General features: G+C 69.2%; 2 protein-coding genes across 2 annotated transcripts; both read right to left on the minus strand.

The window, feature by feature from the left end:
- Positions 1–2,195: 2,195 nt before the first annotated feature.
- On the minus strand, positions 2,196–7,930 carry CILP2 (cartilage intermediate layer protein 2). The gene is made up of 8 exons (XM_064497511.1): positions 7,593–7,930; positions 6,629–6,727; positions 6,281–6,553; positions 5,737–6,144; positions 5,383–5,643; positions 5,153–5,261; positions 4,885–5,042; positions 2,196–4,700 (listed from the first exon to the last, which is right to left on the minus strand). The coding sequence occupies exons 1-8, from the start codon at positions 7,651–7,653 to the stop codon at positions 2,317–2,319; spliced, it is 3,753 nt and encodes a 1,250-aa protein (XP_064353581.1). The 5' UTR covers positions 7,654–7,930; the 3' UTR covers positions 2,196–2,316.
- A 4,808-nt stretch (positions 7,931–12,738) lies between these two features.
- On the minus strand, positions 12,739–14,553 carry NDUFA13 (NADH:ubiquinone oxidoreductase subunit A13). The gene is made up of 5 exons (XM_064497507.1): positions 14,398–14,553; positions 14,148–14,226; positions 13,822–13,893; positions 13,306–13,375; positions 12,739–12,987 (listed from the first exon to the last, which is right to left on the minus strand). Exons 1-5 carry the CDS (start codon positions 14,489–14,491, stop codon positions 12,868–12,870), a joined length of 435 nt encoding a protein of 144 aa, XP_064353577.1. The 5' UTR covers positions 14,492–14,553; the 3' UTR covers positions 12,739–12,867.
- Positions 14,554–19,488: the final 4,935 nt, after the last annotated feature.

Consider the following 19,488-nt stretch of genomic DNA (forward strand, 5'->3'; position numbering starts at 1 on the left):
GTGGGAAACAATCCTGCCCGCTGAGGTCCCCAGCCCCAGCCCCGGCCCCCGACGCCCGCGGTGCAGCGCTCGCCGCTCTTCCTCCGTGAAGATCCCGGTGCCCAGGGCCGGAGGCCAGGACACGGCTCCAAGCGGTAGAGGCAGCTCCTAAACTGGGGACATGCACTGGGGACATGTAGCACCAGGATATGTAGCACCAGGACATGTAGCACCAGGGACATGTAGCACCAGGGACGTGTAGCATTGGGGACATGCAGCACTGGGACATGTAGCACTGGGGACATGTAGCACCGGGACATGCAGCACCAGGGACATGTAGCACTGGGGACATGTAGCACTGGGGATGTGTCGCACTGGGGACGTGTAGCACTGGGGATGTGTCGCACTTGGGACATGTAGCACTGGGGACATGTAGCACTGGGACATGTAGCATCCAGGACATGCAGCACAGGGATGTGTGGGACCTCCTCGCTAGCCAGCCTCGAAGCAGGACGGGGTCTTGGTCCGTCCCCTCCCCAGCAAGGCGGGGGCATCGCGCAGAGGTGCTGCTGCAGCAGAGCGGCCGCGGCGGGTGGGCGACCCGTGGCCGGCTCCGGGGTCTCCATCGTCCGCCCTGCGTGTCCAGCCCGAGTCCCTGCTTCCAGGCCGGAGGCGGAGGGAGTCGGGCTTCGGGCTTTGGCCATCAGCAGTCGAAGCACTGGGAGGTGCTTGGCAGACTGCTCCCCTCGCCCCCCCGGTGCCCCGTCCCCTTTGATCTGGCAAGCGGCAGCATCCAGCATAAGGGCAGAAAAATGCCTTGCCTTGGCCAAACCCTGGTTTAAAAGGGAAACAGTGCTGCGAGGAGCAGGGGATTTTTTTGGCCTCATAAACACGGCCTGTTCCATGACGGCATTGGCCGGGGCGTGGGGCGGTGGGCGGTTGGGGGGGGCGGGGGGCGCGGGACCGCGGCCCGGCTGCCAGAGGCGCAGAGCCGGCAGCCGCCGCTCCGCTGGCTCCGTCCCAAGCGCTGCTCGGGGTCTGCGAGCACGGGAAGACTTCTGCAGATCCCTGCTAAAAAAGCTCAACCCCACCCCCACCCCCCCCCCGGGTATTGCAAATCACCCTGAGTCGACTGGGGACCCCCCCCCCCCCGTCTGTGCACCCTCTGCCAGACCGACACACAGACACCCTGCCCGTGTTGTGGCCCCCCCGAGCCAGCTCGCCCCCCCGCCCCCGCCCCGGGCTGCCACGTCCTGGCTCCCCGAGGGGGGGAGAACACAACGCCCCCCCCCCACGTCCCATCCCCGTCCCCCACTGGGGTCCGGCAGCACCGCGCGCGCAGAGAGACCCTCGGCCACGCGAGTGTAACACAACCGTATATTTTGTAATAAATAATGTACAAATCCGCGCGAGCCGGGGGTGCACGCCGGCCCGGGGGGCTCAGCCAGTGCTGGCCCCCGCCCGTTCCCGAGCCTGCCCCATGCCTCGGGCAGCCCCACGCGTTCACCCCCCCACGCCGGGGGAGAAGGGGGCGGCGGAAGGCTGGTCCCGGCCAGAAAGGTGTTTTAAGGAGTGATTTTTTTTTTTTTTTTTTTTGCCTGGGGAAGGGTATTTGGGGCCAAACGCCCCCTCCCAGGGGCAGGATAGCGGGGATTAGCCGAGGCCGCGGCGGCCGAGCCCGGCGTCCCGGCACACCGACTGCGCCCCGGCTCCCTCGCCCCGGCCGCAGCGCTGGCACCACCCGGGCAGCGGGGAGAAAACACAGAAAGGGCTTTTTGATTGAAATCCTCGGGTTTTTTTCCAAAGAGACCACGTTACCGTGCAGCGGGGAAGCCCCAGGTCCTGCCGCCTCCTGCAACCCCCCGCGGCCGAGGCTTCCCGCAGCCGGGAGCCGGTGCTGGGAGCATCCCTGCCTACGCCGCCGGGCAGGGATGCTGCTGGCTGCGGCCCCCGGCCCCGAGCCCCTGCCAAGCACCGGGGGGGGGGGGGGGGAAATTCCTGCCCGATTTCCGAGGAAATGGCCCGTTTGACACCCTCCCACACACTTTTTCTTTTTTTTCTTCTTTTTTTTTTTAAAAATAATCCCCGAGGGGCCGGGTCTCAGCGCGCGGGGGGCTGGCGCGGCCGTGGGGGCCCCGGTCCCGGGGGGACGAGCACCAAGTGCCGGCGGGGCCGGGGCCGGGCTCAGCCGTCGGGCATCACCCCCGTCCCGCTGCCCGTGGGGGGCCCCGCTCCGCTGCCCCCCCCGGATGGGTCCCTTGGGGGGGGGATGTCCCCCACTGGGTGCGAGGGCGGTGGGACGCAGGGGTCCCCCCCCCCAAGGGGCCGGGGCGGCGCTCAGAGCTGCGGCCGCATCCTCCGCCGGGCGCCGGGGCCCCGCCGGGCCGGGGCGGACGCCGGGGCTCGCCAGCCGGAGGAGAAGTCCATCACCTCGGGGGGGGCCCGGCGCTGCTCGTTGGCGCCCATCTCGCGCCGGATCTCGTCCAGCGCCGCGGCCGGCGCCGTCAGCAGCCGCTGGAAGAAGCTGCCCTGAGTCACCGGCCGCTCCTGGCACACGAAGGTCACCGCCGTGCCCACGTCGGACTTCATCTCCCGCGAGAAGCCGTCCGAGGTGCCGTCGAAGCAGCGGCCGATGGCGATCTCCTTGGCCAGCCGCGGGTTCTGGTCCGTGACCGTGTAGATGCCGTAGTTGTGCCCCAGCGGGTCGACGGGCGCCAGCATGGTGAAGGCGCCCGTGTTGTTGTTCTCCGCCACCGGCGGGTGCCGGGCCAGGTACTCGCGGAGGAGGCTGTTGACGGCCGTGCGGCGGCAGCTGCCCTGGGGGATGACGGAGACCAAGGTGCGGTCCACGAGGCTCTGGTCGAAGAGCATCCCGCTGCACTTGAACTCCACGCAGGCGCCCGAGCTGCTCTCCAGCAGCATGTCCCGCACGCTGCGGGTGTCGCGCAAGCCGTAGAGCTGCCCGCGGGTGCGCGGGTGGCTGCCCCCCACGTTGTGGGACCGCACCATGTACTCCTGCGGCCCCTCGATCTGCACCTTGATGAAGCACGCCCGGAACTCCTGCGGGTTGGGCCACCACGACAGGTAGTCGCCCGTCCAGGACGTCAGGTCGCTCTCCTTGAAGGGCACCACGTTGTACTCGTACTTGTCCACCTCCACGCGGTAGAAGCGGAAGTGGTTGGCGCTGGCCGGCGCCTCCTCGCACTCCTTGGAGCTGCGGTAGGGGTAGACGGGCCCGTTGGTCTCATCGATGTTGTTGGGGTTGGGCTTGGCCACGTTGATCTGGAAGGCCGTCTTCTTGAGGCTGGGGTCGTCGTGGTCCAGCCGGCGGTAGCCCAGCTTGCTCAGGTAGGGCTGGGACACCCCCACGGCCGTGGGGTCGAGCGTGGGGCTGGAGGCCACGGCCTCCAGCTCCTCGCCGCCCAGCGTGGCGGTGAGGTACGCCGAGTAGGCGTCGGGGCGCTCGCCGTCGCAGAAGGCGGGCAGGCAGGCGCCGTTGGGCCCCGTGACGATGCTGTCGAAGCGTCCCCAGGCCCGGGGGTTGGCGGGGTAGCCGGGCTGGGGCTCCAGGTTGATGAGGCTGACGACCACCCCCTCCAGCTGCTCGTAGGGGTTGAACTTCTCGTTGCTGTAAGCCCTGACCTTGACGAAGCAGCGGCGGTTCTCCGGCACGTCCAGGTTGAAGAGACGCCTCTCGCGGATCTCCATGTTCCCGATGAGGAAGGTCCTGTCCTCCCTCTTTCCCCTCCTCTCCCTGGCCTGGCGGAAGACGCCTTCCTCCTCCCATAAGCCGGTCTCAGGGTTCAAGGACCACAGCTTCATCTTCTGCAGGTGCTCCGGCATCCTGATCTGCCCTGCGTCGATCCGCACCTCCACCGGGCCCGTCTGCAGCACCTCGTTGGACTCCCCTTCCCGAAAGTCCACCGCAAACATGCCGTAGGTCCGCAGCGGGACGATTTCCCCCTCGGCGTTGGCGAAACTGAGGTCACTGGAGGCGGCACCAGCTGTTGCGATGTCCCTTGGGTCCAGGAAGGTGACGCTGGCTTTGACAGTCCCCTTGAAGACCTCCCCAGAGGCGCGGAGGAAGGCGCCGGCGGGAATGACCAGCTCCGCAATGGGCTCCTGGCCGCTCACCTCCCCCAGCGGGATGGTGTTGGTCCGGCTGGCGTCCAAGGCCACCGGCTCCTTCCTCCGCATCATCTTGACGTCCTGGTAGACGGCACCGCCCCGGCCGTTGAAGGGCAGGACTTTGACGGTGTCCACGAGCCTCTGCTGCCGGTCCACGAAACGGGCCACCAGCCGCTGCGTCTCCGGCGGCACCTCGATGGTGAAGGAGCCCTTGTAGCCGGTGAAGCCGATCTTCTTCTTGCCCAGGAAGATCTGGCCGAAGCGCAGCGGCTCCCCGGTGTCGGCTGCCGTCACGCGGCCCTGCACCAGGACGCGGGGCCGGGCGCAGGGCCCGCAGCCGCACTTGGCCACCACCTTGACGGGCAGGAGGTAGCCGGAGCACCGGATCTCCCGCATCTCCATGCGCCGGACGCCGCAGCAGCGCCGGGCGCCCTCCTTGCACCGCGGCTCCTCGGCCGGGCTGCCGGCGCACCGCGTCGGGGGGCAGTGGCCCACGTCGTAGTACTGGGAGCCCACGGCGTCCCGGCGGCACTCGCCGGGCAGCTTGATGAGGTTCGGCTCGGGCTCGGCCTTGCAGCTCTGCTGCCCCGGGGCTGGCGGCGACGGTGGGAGACGCGGCGTCAGGAGGGAGCATCCTCACCACGTGCAGCACCGTGCGCCCAGCCCAACCCGCCGCTCACGCACCCGTCCCTCTCCCCAAGGCAAGGTGCAGTGACCCCGGCCGCCTTGCAGAGCCCCCCGCTCTCGCCTGCCCGCCGCCGCGCCGGCCCCGCTCACCCAGCACGGTGAGCTGCGCCGCGGCGGAGCGGATGGCGCCCGCCTCGTTGCTGGCCTTGCAGTGGTAGGTGCCGGCCTGCGCCGGGCCCAGTGCCCGCAGCGCCAGGCGGCTGCTGTACTTGTAGACCTTCCTGTCCAGCAGCGTCCCGTTGTGGTACCTGCGGGATGCCGGGGCTCAGCGGGGGACCCCCGTGCGGCCCCCCGCCCCGCGTCCCGGGGGACCCCGGCACCGAGCCCGCAGGGGCCGAGGCGCCGGCCCCGCGCTCACCAGTGGTACTTGGTGGGCACGGGGGTGCCGGCGGCTTTGCAGCAGAAGGTGGCCCGCTGCCCGGCCAGGCGGACCTTGTCCTCGGGGTGCGTCACCATGTAGGGCTTCTCTGCAAGGGAGGGAGCAGAGGTGCGGCGAGGGGCGGCGGGGGGACGCGCCGTGCCACCACCCGCCACCCCGCCGTGCCCGTGCCGGGGATGCACCCGCCGTCCCCGCGCCGCCGCGCTCACCCAGCCGCTGCAGCACCAGCCGCGCCACCGACAGCCCGGAGCCGTTGGAGACGACGGGCGCCAGCGCCGGGGCGAAGCGCTCCAGGTGGGCGCTGACGTTGGCGGCGGCGCCGGGGCAGAGCCCGGCCGCGTGGAAGCGGCCCCGGGCGTCGCTCCGGGCCAGCAGCGCCGGCGGGCGGCCCTCGAGGAAGACGCGGGCTCCGGGCAGCGCCGCGCCGTCGGCGGAGACCACGGTGCCGCGCAGCACGTGCTCCGGGCAGGCTGCGAGGGGGCAGAGCGGTGAGACGCCGGCGGGCAGCCCGGCAGGGCGGGGGGGGTGCGTGGCCCCCCCCCGGGGATGGGGGCGGCGGGTACCTGGGCAGGGCGAGGGGGGGCATCGCTGCAGCTCGGCGGCGCGGCCTGCGCACGGCGACTTCTTGCCGTTCTTGCAGCTGCGGCGGCGGAGGCGCGTGGCGGCACGGCCGCAGCTGCGGGAACACGGCCCCCAGGCGCCCCACTCGGCCCACGCCGCCTCCCGGGGCGCCGCGGCCCCCCGAGCCCGCCCGGCATGGCGGGGGGCCGCGGGGGGCCGGCTGGGCTGGGGGCAGGGGCCGGCGTCGCACGGCCGCCGCTCCACGGCTTTGCCCTTGCACTTGAGCTCCTTGAGCGCGGCGGGGAGCTGGGAGCTGCTGCAGCGGCGCCGGCGGCTCTGGGTGCCGCGGCCGCCGCAGGCGCTCCGCGAGCAGGGGCTCCACGCGGACCAGTGCGACCAGTAGACGTGCTCTGGGGAGGGCAGGGGCCGTCGCTGCCGGGGTGGGTCACGGGCTCCCGGTGCTTCCCGGCGCCCCGGGGCTCTCCGGAGAGCCGCTCCGGAGCCGCCGCGGGGCCGGGGCGGGAGGCGGCGGGGCCGGGCACTCACCCAGCGGGCAGAGGAAGCGGATGTGGTAGTTGGAGCAGGTCTTGCCCGGCGGCTGCTCCTTGTTGACGCAGCGGAAGCCCTTTTTGGGGCTGACGTGCACGATCTCGCCCACCTCCTCGGGCAGCTCCCACTCGGTGGTGCGGGCCTGGACGGCCACGGGCCGCTCGCACACCCGCCCGCGGTAGTAGAAGCGGATGGCCTCCAGGCTCTCGTAGTCCCCGTCCCCGTCGGGGTGGTCGATGTTGAACCAGGACGTCCACTCGGCACCGCCGCCTGGGACGGAGCCGGCCGTGAGCGGGACCCGGGCGCATCCCGAGCCCGGGCTCTGCCCCGCGGCGGTGGCCGTACCTGCCGTGGCCAGGTCGAGGTCGGCTACATCGGCGGCCGCTTTCCAGGGCTTGCCCGGGGCGCTGCTCTTGGCCGGCTCCGAGTCATTCTCCAGGGACTCTGGCGGGGGAGCGGAGGGCGAGAGCGTCTGTCACCGGCCCCCGCGGTCCCGTCAGCGCCCGGCCGCTGCCGTGCTGAGCTGCTGCAAAGAGCATCGCCGGCCCCGAACCGGGAGCCCCCGGCGCAGGGAATCCGGGGCTCTCGCGGGCGTCACAGAGGCGCGTGGCTGGCCGAGGAGAGCGGAGGATGCCGAATCTCCGCGGCACAGCGGGGTCGGCTCCCGGGCGAATGGGGCCGGAGTGAGCAGCAGCAAGCGCTCGTGCTGCAGAGCCGGTGCCAGCGCCACGTTTGCAGGCTGCGCGCCTGGAAACGCCGCCTGCGAGTGCCCGGCCGCCGCCGGGAAAGGGCAAGAAGACAGCTCGGTATGGGAGCAGAGCCGCGGCGCCGACCCCCAGCTCCCGAGCCGGGAAGCGGCAGGACATTGGGCTGGAAAAATCACAGCCCGGGGGGTCGAGGGTGCTGCAGGGTTTGCCACGACGGGGATCTCGGGGCGCAGAGCGGGGAGCATCTCCTTGGAAAAACCACCGTGCCGGGACGTGCGGCGGGAGATGCCCCGGGGCTGCCGGCATGTGAACCCTCCCCTGCAGCGGCCGCGCCAGCCCCGGGGCGCCCGCGGGAAGCAGCCGCTCGCTCCCGCCGTCCCATGCCGCGGCAGCGGGTCCCTGCTCGGGGCGGCCGAGCAGCCCTGCGCCTCCCAACCGCATCCTCCAAAAAATGCACCTTGCGCAGGGGCCGGGCTCCGGCCGCCGTCGCGGTCCCGGCGAACATCTGGCCGGGGAGCGGGGCCGCGGGGGGAGGATTCCCCCGGCGAGCGGCGAGGCGGGAGCCCGGCGCCGCCGCCGCCGACCCCGTAAATCAGCCTTACCTGGGGCGGCGGCGCAGCGGACGGCGGCGAGAGCCAGGAGGGCCAGCGTCGGCCGGAGCATGGCTGCCGTCGGGGCTGCGCGCGCGACTGCGAGCCCGCCGGCCCCGCGCGGCTATATAGGAGGCCTTTCCCGCTCGCGCCAGGAGACGGCAGAAATCGGATCCTGGCACGCGGGGCTCGGCCGGGGCTGGCGCCGTGACAGGCGGGAAGAGGGAAGGAGCCCTCCCCGCGAGCCGGCCGCGCGCTGCCACTCGCCGCTCCAGCCCGGGAAACTTGAGGGTTTGTTTTGCAAAGCTGCTAAAATTGGATGCGCTGGGGAATGCGGCTGGGAGGGAAGGGAAAAAGCCCTTCCTCTGAGCTCATGCGGTCGAGGCCGGCAGCGCCGGGCCAGCGGGTCGGGGTGCCAGCGCTGCCCTGGCCCCGGTGCCGCCGGGCAAGGCCGGGCTGCCGGTGCCGCACGGGGCCGGTGGGCGCCCGGGCCGTGACCGGGGCCGCGTGTGCGCCGAGCTGGGGGGCTGAGGCCGTGCAGGGCTCGTTGCACCCATGGACCGGCCGCCCCCACGTGCATGAGGTGCTGCCACGAGGGGAGGGACGGGGGCACCCGGCATCGCCCAGCCGGGGCGGCAGCAAGCGATGGGGGCAGGCAGCCTCTCCCGCGGCACGGCCGACGCAACCCCCCCCCCGCCCCAGCGGCAGGACGGCCCCGGCCGCGGGGCTTGGCAGAGCCGCCACCAATTGCTGGGATACCAGGGAAATTAAACGCCGGGGGCCACCGGCCTCCGCGTCCCAGCCTGTCACGCAGGGGAGGCACGGGGGGGGTCAGGGGGGCTGCGGCACTGGCCGAGGATGCCCTGGGCCGGCTGAGCCCAAAATCCCGCCCCGCGGCCCCCCGGCCCCCCGGAGCGCTTTTCCGGGTGGGAATCCTGCGGCGGCGCCGAGGGCTCCTGTTTGCTCTTCCCGGCGGGACGTGTGGACACACCGGGGGGGGGGGGGGGGAAGGTGATGGCAATTCCAGGCCTGGCCACCAGACACCCGGGTGTTTTCAAATTACATCATGTCTCATTTCGGGGAGTTTGTTATTTATTGTGAATGCCCTGAATGCATCCTCAGAGCCGCTGCCGGGCCGGGGGGGATCCCTGGGGGCCACATCCTGCCCGGGGGGGGGGGCACGCACACGCGGGGCACGTCCAGGCTGACGGTGGGGACGCGGCCACGTGCCGGGGTGCCGAGGACACCGATGCGGGGCTCCCCCGGCTCCCTCGACTCCCGCGCCGTGGATGAGCTGCACCTGCACGGGGGGGGCACCGAGCCCTGCCGCCCCCCCACGGACGCGGCCACCGTTAAATCGGTAGCGCCCGGGTGCAATTGTGCAGCAGATCTTGCAAGAAGAAAGAAAAACACCCAGAGCCGGGGCGGGGGGGGGGGCGGTGGCATTGCAGGCGGCGGGTTTGCAGCCCTCTCCCCCCGCGGCGGGGCCGAGCCCGGCGCACGGGGAGGGTGCAGGCACGGGGCGCGGGGAGCCGGCCAGCGCGGCGGTTCGAGGTCACATTCCTCCGAGGGAGGCCAAGGTTTCCAACAACAACAGAGCCGGTGGCGGTGGCTGGGCGAGCGCAGCCGCCGGCAGGATTTCGTGGCATCCCCGGGCTCCCGGCAGAGCCTGGAGGGAAGCGAAGCCCCGCCGTAACCTGCCCGGCGGCGGCGGCGGCCCCAGCTCACCTCTGCGAACGGGCAGCGGTAGGAGACGGGGCTCAAAGCCCAGCGCTGCGGGGAGCGTGGACGGGCCGCTGAGCCTGGTGCCTGCCCCGGAGGAGGAGGAGGAGGAGGACAGGGAGGAAGATACCTAGGAAGGTGTGCAGGTGCCACGTGCACGCCAGCCCGATGGCCCCGAGCTGCGCCGGGCCGCGCACCACCAGCACCACGGGCTGCTCCCGTGGGATCGGGCGCCCGCGGAGGGGCCTCCGTAGGCCCATGGATGGATTTTTCCCGGTTCTTGGAGCCCGGCTCCATCCGAGCACCGCGAGAGCCACCAGCGCCGGCTGTGTGCCGCCTCCGGCACGCGCGGGACAAAACCTCCTTGCGGCTCCTGGGAACGTCCCGGGCAGGGATAGGGGCACCCGGGAAGGGAGGATGCCGGGAGACCCTGCCTGATGCCCAAGCCGGGGTGCAAGGGTGCTCTCCCACACGGCACCCGGGGCACCCGCGGGATCGGCGCTGCTGGAGGAGGATGCTCGGCCCCACGGGAGGAGGATGCTCGGCCCCACGGGAGGAGGACGCTCGCCCTGCTGGGTGCTCCTGGGGCACTGGGGTATCCGGGTGCCCCGAGGATGGTGGAGGGGAGAGGCCAGTGGCCGCGGGATCTGCCGAGGCTCCAACACCGGAACGCTTCTCCGCCTCAGGCGAACCCTGCGCCCTGGAGAAGGGGAGGGCAGAGAGCGGCCCAGACGCCTCGAACGGAAAAGCTGAGCCAGGCCGGCGCTCGCGGCCCTCCCGGAGCACAAAGCTGCCTTGATGCCTGCGCCTCTGCTCGCTGCCCCGCTCCCCATCCTCCTCCTCGCGCCAGCAGGAGCCTTTGGGGCTCCGGGCAGTGGGAGCAGGGCCGGGACCCCCCCGGCCACCCCGGGCTCCCTCCTCCCCGCACGGACGCCAGCTGGGGCCGCGGGCAGCAGCCTCCCGTGGGGCAGCCTCGCTCTGCGGGCCCAGCCTCCGACCGGCCGTGCCCACGTCAGCCGGGGAAAGCATGAAAGGTGCCTGAGGAATGCAAAAACCAACAAGGAGAGGAACAGGCCTGGGGAAAGGCTGGCACGTCCCCGGCATCGCCTTCCCAGCGCCTGGCCGAACCGGCCCCGGCGCTGCCCTCGCCTCGGTGCCCGCGGATCTCCATCGGCTGCTGCCCCCCAACCCGCGATCCTCCGGCAGCTCCCCCCGATGACCTCCGCCTCCGCTCCGCCGCCGCGAGGAGCACCCGCCGGCCGCCTCCCCGGCCCAGCCAGCGCCGGGCACCCGGGGCCAGCAGGGTCAGGGCCAGGCGAGCACACGGCTGGCAGCCTCGGGACGTGCACGACCAGAGCGCTCGGGGCTGGGGACGTATGCGGCCGGCAGCCGCAGGGCTTGCAGCACGTGTGGCCGGCGGTTCGGGGCTCGGGGCGCGCGCGGCCAGCAGCGGTGCACCGTGGGGTCGCGGCAGCGGTTCGTGCGAGGCACGGCGCTGGCAGGGGAGCCGCGCTCGCAGGGAGCGGGGCGTTACATAAAGCCGAACAATGCCGCGGTTGTTCATCCGCCGCCGCGTCCAGAAGCTGGCAGCGACGGGGAGCTTCGGAATTGGACAATAATTGCTCACATCTGTTGGCTCACCTGCGCCGCGGATGGGAACAGCGTGTGCCATTTCCAGCGCGCTGCCGCGCGGGTTGTTGTTGGAGGCACGGTGAAATCCAAGGCCTGGGAGACGCTGCTGTGCCGGGCTCCCCGGAGGGGGCCCCGCGGTGAGGAGCCCCCGCCCGCGGAGCAGCCGGGCTCCCGGCCTCCCTCCCGGCGAGGTGCCTGAGCCGACTCACGCAGGCGTTAGGGGGGGCGCCACTTGGCCCCCCATAGATCCCATAGAACCCCCCATAGATCCCACAGACCCCCCATCCCCAGGCTGTCCTGCCAGGCCCTATGGCCCCCCCGTTCCCTGGCCAGCCTGCAGACCCTATAGACCCCCCCATCTCCTGGCTGTCCTGCAGACCCTATAAACCCTGTCGCCCCCCCCCGGGCTGTTCCGCAGACCCCCCGGCCCAGCCCCAGCCCCGTTCCCAATCCTTTGGTGCCCTCTAGTGAGTCCCGGCCCGGCCCCACGGCAGGGACCTGCGGGCAAAGGGGGTGAGGAGGCCGGGGGGTGCCCCACCGCCGCCCCCCGACCACGATCCCAGGGGAGCCGAGGAGCAAATGTCTCCCTAACCCTGTCCTGTCCCATCCCGTCCCGTCCCGTCCCACAGATGCTGCTGGAGGTAACGCGGGGGACGCGGTCCCCAGGCAGGGAGGTTCCCCAGCGCAGCTGTGTCGTTGGTCACCCAACAAATGGCGCGTTTCAGCTCTGACAGGAGTTACCTACAATTTCCCTTAATTGCTGCTGGTGAGAACCCGGCCCCCCTCCCTGGGGCCGCTCCGCTCCCGGGTCCTCTGCCGGGAGACGTCCCTGCTGCAGCCGCGGGGACCCGGGATGCAGCTGCCCTGGCAACGGCAGCTACTCGGGTACCAGCCCCCTCTGCCCCCGCAGTGCCACGGGGGGAGCAGCTGGTCCTGGGGACATGTGTGGGGGCAGCTGGGGGGCCGGGGGACACCATGGCTCAATCCAGAGTGGCATCACTGGAGGCTGAAGCCAGGCCTGATGGGGGTGGTGGACTAGCTGGGGGTGCTGCCCCCCACCTGGGAGCCCCCCAGCACCCTCCCCTGTGGCCCCCCCAGCATCACCCCCCCAGCATCCCCGCTGGGATCAGCCATCCCTGCTCAGGGCCCGGCCGGCAGGGACCAGAGTGAGCCGGGGGGGGGGGGGGACAGGCTGGGGGTCCAGGCTGTGCCAGGGCTCAAAACTGCCCCAGCAGCCCGGGGAGCTCCTGCTTGCAGAGCCCCTTCCCTGCTGGGGAAAGCCCAGGACGGGCTCAGGGACAGCCCAGGTGCAGGCGCATGGTGATGGGCACACAGCAGCAGCCCCCTACCCTGCTCCCCGTGCTCCCAGTTCCCCCCCTCCACAGCTCCCAGTGCCCCCGGGGGCCAGACCAGACTCACCTGAGGTAGCAGGGCAGCATCGACCAGGCGGTGATGCCGAGGCCCCGCGTGGGGCTTGGAGGGCAGAGCCTGGAGCGGGGGGGGAGAGCTGAGCTCCCCCGCAGTCACCCCAAAGCACCCGGGTGCTTGCGGCAGATGGAGCTCGGCCCAGCTCAGCCCTGAGCCAACAGCGAGGGCCCCAGCGAGGCAACCGCCCGCCTGCCCCCCGTGGAGCCCTGGGGGACAAGGGACAGGGCACCGAGGTCCCCCGCGGCAGAGCACCGAGCTCTGCTCCACCCCGGGAGCTCTCCCTGCCCCGGTCCTGCGTTTGGGACAGCACAAACAGGGACAGGAGCAGCGACACGTCTCCCAGAGGATTGAGAGAGCTCTTCAGGAACACGGGACATCTCGTATCGGCGCGGTTTTAATAGCAGACGCCCAAACACAGTCAGCAACGAACGCATCCGACAGACACCACCCCCCGCGCGGCGTCTGGGGAAACCAAAGCCCACGAAGAGCCGGGCTCCGCCGGGCTTCAGACGTAGTACTGCAAGCCAAACTTCTCGTTGTCCAGCTCGCTGGTGGGCCGCAGGTAGTAGAGCTCATCCAGCGTCGGGGGCACCCAGCGGTCGGTGTGAAACACGGACTCTCCGACCTGCAGAGCGGGAGCTGCCGAACGCGCTGCACCAACGCTGCGGTTTCCTCCGCAGGCCGCGAGCCCCCCCGTTCCCCGCTCCGAGCGGCAGAAGCGCCGTCGCCCCATGCTAGTGCGGCCCCGCGCCACTGCTTGGTTTGGCCTCCCCGACTCTCGTTACTGCCCGATTAACCCGGCAAGGCCCCAGGTCCTGCGAGACGTCTCCAAGCACAGACGTCCTGAGCTTGCAGAGGAAGCACAAGACGGACCAAAACCCACGCAAGCGGCTTTGGGGAACCTGCTCTGGCCCTTTTCATGGAGCCGCTGCAAGTTACGAACCTGCCACCCAGGAACGTCCTTCATGATTTTAGCTTCCTCGTCCAGGTTCTGCCGCAGCAGTCGCAGGGTCCTGTAACGGAGGGAAAGGTTGTCCCCGACGGCGAGGCCGCGGCACGCCACGCGGGGAGCTGAGCCTCCCCCAGGCCTCGGCCTTGAGGCCTGTTCTGCAGGGCCCACGCAACAGCCCCAGGCTGGGGAAGGCAGCGCCGCTTCCCACCCAGCGACCGACGGCGAGACCCGCACTGGGAGCCCGCGGCAAGCCCAGCTCCCCCACCAGCGGGAACGCTCGGCTTCGCACAGGCGACAAACGCAGACCCACAGGGGCGAACAGCCCACCCAAGAGCGCGGAGACGTCGGGAAGGGCTCGGGATCGTCCCATGGCCTCCTCGCCCGCTCCAGCGGGGCGGCGCAGCCCCCCGGGCCAGGATCAGCCCCCTAGGAGAGCCCCGGCCGGCGCCCGCGCGGCAGACCAAGCCCAGAGACCCCGCCGGCATCACCCCCCGCCGCCCCCGGCACCTGCGGTCCGACTCCGCCTGCAGCAGCGGCATCAGGGCGATCCGAGCCTCCAGGTCCTCGATGAGCAGCCGCCTGCAGCGGGACACGGCAGGGTCAGAGCGGCCACCACCGCCTCCCCGCGGGGACGGGGCTGGGAGGGGGACGAAGCACCCCGGAGGGGGGCCGAGGGGTCCCAGGGAGGGGGAAACCAGGGAGAGGAGCCGGGGGGAGGCGGGCAGGGCCCCGGGGAGGGGAGCGCGAGCTCCCGGGGGCGGAGAGGAGCCGGGGGGGGAGTCAGGGCCGCCGGGGGGGTGTGTGTGGGGCCCCCGGGCTGGTTCCCGAGCCACCTGCGCTCCCGGTTCCACTTGATGATGGTGTAGTAGCCCAGCAGGAGGCTGCCGATGCCCAGCGCGAAGAGGCTGTAACCTGCGGAGAGCGGCGGCTGCAGCGGCGGCTCCAGGGGCCCCGGCGTCCGAGGGGCCCCGGCGTCCGAGCCCCCCCCATCCAAACCCGCCAGGACCCGGCCCACACCCCCACCCCAGCGCCGCGGGACGCGGCTCCCCCGCGCCCGGCCCGCCCCGGCCGCCGGCCCCGCACCTGAGAGGCCGCGGCGCGGCAGGTGCCGCTTGTAGTCGACGGGCCCGTACCCGCCCGGCGGCGGCATGTCCTGCTTCACCTTCGGCGCCGCCATCTTGCCGCCGCCTCCTCCTCCTCCCCGCGCGCGCCGCTTACGTCACATCCGCCGGCGCGCTCACATGGACGCGCTCAGCGTGGCCACGTGACCCCTCCCCGCCGGTCTTAAAGCGGCGACGCCTCGCGGAGCCAGGAGGTGGGGCCCGCCCTGTTAACGGCGGGCGCCCGGTGCCCGGAGCCCGCGGGAGGCGGCCGCGAGGGCTCGCGGTGAGCCCGGACCCTGCACCCGGGCGCGCCCGGTACCGCGGACCCTGCAAGACCCTCGCCCGTGCAGGCCCGGTGCCTGTGCACGGCCAGTACCGGTGCGTGCATGCAGCCTGCACGCCCGGTAACGGGTGCACGCATCCTGCGGGCAGCCAGCACCGGGCACCGACCCTGCATGCTGCCCGTGCAAGGCTGGAGCCGGTGCACGAATCCTGCATGCAGCCCCCGTGCACGCCCAGCCCTGGTGCACGCACCGCGCACCCGGTACCGGTGCACACGGGCACCGACCCTGCACGCTGCCCGGTACCGGTGCAGCGCGGGCCCGCACCGGGTGCTCCCTCGGTACCGGTGCACGCACCCCGGGCACCCTCGGTGCTGGTGCACAGAGCCTGCACGCTGCTGCGTGTCCCCGGACGCCTGGGCCCGCTGCCAGGCCCGGTGCTGCGGCACGGCGCGTGCGGGCAAGGGGCACGTGAAACCCCCACAACGGGCCGACGTGAAAGCACGCGAAGCCGGGGCTTCCCGCCTCCCCCGGCGGCTCGACGCCTCCACCAGCCCGGCCCAGCGCCGGCAGCCGCCGGGGCCCCAGCGTCCCCCCTCGCTCACGGGGCCTCGGTGCGGGACCGGCACCCCCGCCGCGCGGGCGGGATCGGCGCCGCGTGCTCGAGGGGGCGGCGGATCTAGGTCGCTCCCAGCTTAGCTGTAATCGGGGTCTCTAATCCCTCGGCTGCCCGGACGCAGCTCTGCGGATGGCCGTGGCTGCCGGGGCCTCCGCAGGCAGGGAGCCACCACGGGAACGGCCGCGGCCGCGGGCGCATGGCGATGCGCTGGTGTCTGCCCCGGGAAACGCCAGCGGCGAGAGCCGGCCCTGCCAACAGCGGGTCCCTGCTTTCCAAATGCCTCTGATTTGCCCCAAAACGCAGCTTCTCCTTCTGCCGCAGCGGCACCGGAGCCCGGCGAGCACGGGCAGAGCCTCCTGCGAGCGCAGCCCTCGCGCACAGCCGCAGCCCGCGTCTCGGGAAGCTCCTTGGCCCGTTGCATAAAAACATTGGGGGAAAATAAAGCCTTGCCCCGCTCCCCGGCTGTCAGGCGCTTTGACGCTTCGATTGCAGCAGGAACGAACGCGTTTAATGAGGTTCCCATCTACCACCTGAGCCCCGAAGCCTGATTTGCTGCTTTCTAGGTCCGTCCAATCCCTTTTTTCCCCTAGAAACTTTGGAAATCCCGTGGAGCAGCCGCGTGCAGCCGTTGGGGAGCACGGGCGAGGCGGGTTCCCGCAGCTTACAGACCGGCTTCGCCGCTGGTAAAGCAGTGCGTCAGACACAACACTCGTATAAATATTTAGGTAGAAGTTGTTACTTTGGATTTGTTTTTTCCTGCCTTTAGTGAAATCCTTCCTGAGGAAAGAGGCCGGGGGAAGGGCCTGGGCAGGCGGACGGGATCTGCGCGGCCCCTGGGACCGCTCAGCCCCTTGCTGCCCCCAAATCCCCACTTTCGGCACAGACCCCAGCGAGGTGGCCTTGTCCCTTCGGGGTGACCACCACCAGCGAGAGTGTCTGACATGTTGGTGCTTTCCTACTTTTAAGCCCAACTTAAAAGCAAGGCTGTATTACTGCAAGAAGGGAGCAGAAGCAGAAGCTGGTTTGTTCCCAGCAGCAGCTGTTTCACAGACCCCGGAGCCCCCGGCAGCAGGGCCGCGCTGCGGGTCCGGGACCCGCGTCGGCCTCACGCCCCCGGGCAGGGGGGCAGCCACCCCCCCGAGCATCTCCTCTCTGCCCGGCACTTTACAGCCGACGGGAATCTTGGATGGCTCAAAACACATCAGCCGCCTCTTTTCTGCGTCACATCCAAAGCCCGGAGAGGAGACTGGGGAAATGGCACAAAAAACGGCTTTTTAAGCTCCTGCTTGTATTTAGAAGGTGATGTGCTTCTTTCCTAGCGCACCCCGGGAGGTGTCGCGGTGAAGAGCAGCAGCTCCCAGAGTATCTTAGAGCCAAGTTTCACCGTCTCCTACTGTATCGATCACAGTTTAAGGTCTGGGGATTTTTCCCCTCCGGGCTGAGGACGAGGCAGCGGGACGCAGAGCACCGCGGAGCAGCTCCCCCTCTCTCAGCACCGCGGAGGGACGGAGGCAGCGGCAGCGCGGGAATTGAGCCGGTCGCAGCCCCTGCGGGACCGCGGACCCCCCGCAGCCGCCAGCACGGCGAGGTGCCGCCCGGCGCAGCTGATGCAATCCCGCCCCGGCGTTACGCGGCGGCCGCAGCGCGCCGGAGCTTTGGGACCGAGCCAAGCGTCTGCGAGGTGGAAACGAACGCCGAAGCCTCTGTGTCTCCGAACAGGAGCCGGTGGCGGCCCTCGCTTCGGAGGGGAAGGGGAGATGTCCCGCATCAGCGCCTGGGCGAGGAGGAGAGACCGCGCTGGGATCTCAGACCGCTTGGCCGAGCGGTCGAACAGTCGGGTTCACACGCAGAGGAAGCCTCTCTCGGGTCTCGCGGGGAGGAAACAAGTCGCCCTGGGGAGGGAGAAGGAAGGTACAACAAGGATTGAGTCTGCCACACGCAGGTTATCCCGACACAGCAACCCCCAAATAGAGACTGAGCAAACCCCTACAAAAGTTTACCGGCTAAAAATAAAAATAAAATTATTCTTTTTAAATTATTTATTTAAAATATTAAAAATAAAGCTGGGTGCAGGCAGTATTTCCCAAGTTATCAGGACGAACGACTCAAGGCTTCGCGGCTCCCCATCAGCGCTCCGAAGGCGCCGTCCGCTCATAAGTGACGGGGCCGGGGCCCAGCCGGCGCCTGCTCTGCCGTCGCACGGGGGCTGCAAGGAGATGGTCCCCCCCCGCCGCCCCTGCGACGGCCGCCGGAGCCGCTCGGCCTCGGGGGCTGCCGGGGCTGCCCGTGCCGTGGCCGTGGCCCTGCAATTTCCACCGGCTGAATTTCGTAACCCAGGGGAGCCACATCCCCGCGGCCCACGAATTCCCACGAATTCGGCGTTTTGCAGGGTGGATTGCAGTGGACTTAACCCTTCGGCGCCAGCGGTTTGTGAATGAGCACACACAGCACCACATAATCACCTCGCCGGCTTTCAAATTGCTAACCTGCCCGGTACAGGACCTTTACAGACAATCTCTGGTGGGAAACTGGTCCAGCTGCCCCCTGAGCATGCCAGGTTTTGATATTACAGCCTTCTGCCGCTTTAATCCACATTAGCTTGATGTTTCTTGCACCAAAATAGCCTAGCAGTAAGAGCCTGCGCTTCAGCAGTTTTGCATAGAGACTTCCTCCGTGAGAACCTTTCCTAGCACGGCGGTTAAAGAGCTTTGGAAAAAACCAAGTAGCTTGGATTAAACTGGTTCCTTAACTCGTATATTCAGAAATCTGGAGATTTCCCTGTTCTAGAAGGTCAGAAGCAACTTGTAAAAGACCCAAAAGCCCAAACCCCAGACAAACACCACCACCCACAGAGCTGAACGTCTCGGCCACCTGTGAACACGAAGGAGGGTTCGGGTCAGACACGGCCCAGCACGGTCCATCGGAGAGCTCTTCTCGGAATAGGATCTTCCTAGGAAGATGTGCACGTTGTGGGGGCCGCACACAGCTGATTTCTGCAGCAGTGACCTCTTTCTCGCTAGAGCTTTGCCACCGCAGACTTTCAGCATGACTCGCACGATGCTCCCATCTCGTCAGCTCTCGCAGTCCCGAAATGCGGTGTTACGACGCCAAAACAAGTTATTCCTGCTTTTACTGAGAACAAAACGCTTTCCTTCGGTGATTCCCAGCATCTGCACCACGATGGCTAGCAAGAGCTTTGTCAAACAGCAAACGTCGCTTCTTGAAATGACGTCTTCCTATTTCGCGTAAGGCGATTGCTAAGTTTGCATCAGAGGGCTGCGGTTCAGCCAGACTCCTCCGTTGCTATGCTGTATAAGCGCATAGCTCTTACCGGGCTCCAAGACATCTGCGATGGAAATGACAACCAAAACATTGCGGGCGGGAGGAGACTGGGATGTCTGATCGGAGGCAGAGGCTTTCCAGCACTAACGTTGCCCAGACTGTGCTGTGCGGGAAGGGTTTGATGCTGCCTTGTGCACACACAGCGAGTCGCGAAGGCTGCGGGAGCAGCAAAGCCAAGCTTGGCGGCTCTGCAGAAGGGCCCAGCGGCTCAGCCTAAGTCCAACGTGCACCCGACAGGCCACTGCGACCAACAGTCAGTATTAAAAATAAAAAATGCCCCAGACTCGATCCACCGGATGAATGAAGCCCAAGTTGTCCATTATATAGACAGGGGAAAGACCAAAAACGCACATGTGCATACAGCAAGCTGAACTGCCAAGGCTGAACTGAGAATTTTTTTTTCTCTTTCTCAAATTGGTCTTAATTACAGAGCAGGAGCAGAGTCTCATCCCTCTTTCCAATCATCTCGCCTTCCAAACAAGCGACCCTGGCACACGTGTCCTTTCGGGAGAAGCTGCAGGGCTCGCAGAGCTGGCGCGGGGCAGAGCTGTGTGGATGAGCGGGTGAGACCGTGGCCGCTTACCGCGGGGCATTTCCGCACCCGGTGCTCCCTTAGGAGCTCGGGCGGATCAGAGATCCTGCAAAACCACCCCCCTCCTGCTCCCAACCTACTGCCCAGTGCCGGTGATCCAGAATCAGGGCCAAAAACCTCCCGGGAACATTCTCCCCTTCCCCTCGAGAGGCCAGCGATCCCCTGGCTTCCTCCACAGGTTGGCTGATTTGTCCTGGAGTATATTTAAATAAACATACTTCCCCCGCTTGCTAACAC

The sequence above is a fragment of the Dromaius novaehollandiae genome, chromosome 25, assembly GCF_036370855.1.
Source record: "Dromaius novaehollandiae isolate bDroNov1 chromosome 25, bDroNov1.hap1, whole genome shotgun sequence".
Classification (NCBI taxonomy): Eukaryota; Metazoa; Chordata; class Aves; order Casuariiformes; family Dromaiidae; genus Dromaius; species Dromaius novaehollandiae.

Excerpts from the sequence above, each read along its gene's own strand:
- NDUFA13 (XM_064497507.1), bottom strand. The coding sequence starts at position 14,491 with ATGGCGGCGCCGAAGGTGAAGCAGGACATGCCGCCGCCGGGCGGGTAC. Across the intron at positions 14,227-14,397 it reads GCCGCGCCGCGGCCTCTCAG|GTTACAGCCTCTTCGCGCTG; the intron begins GTGCGGGGCCGG and ends CGCTCTCCGCAG. Across the intron at positions 12,988-13,305 it reads AGGACGTTCCTGGGTGGCAG|GTCGGAGAGTCCGTGTTTCA; the intron begins GTTCGTAACTTG and ends CCCGCTCTGCAG.
- CILP2 (XM_064497511.1), bottom strand. The coding sequence starts at position 7,653 with ATGCTCCGGCCGACGCTGGCCCTCCTGGCTCTCGCCGCCGTCCGCTGC. Across the intron at positions 5,644-5,736 it reads CCCCCCCTCGCCCTGCCCAG|CCTGCCCGGAGCACGTGCTG; the intron begins GTACCCGCCGCC and ends GCCCCCTCGCAG. Across the intron at positions 5,043-5,152 it reads GTGCCCACCAAGTACCACTG|GTACCACAACGGGACGCTGC; the intron begins GTGAGCGCGGGG and ends GGCATCCCGCAG.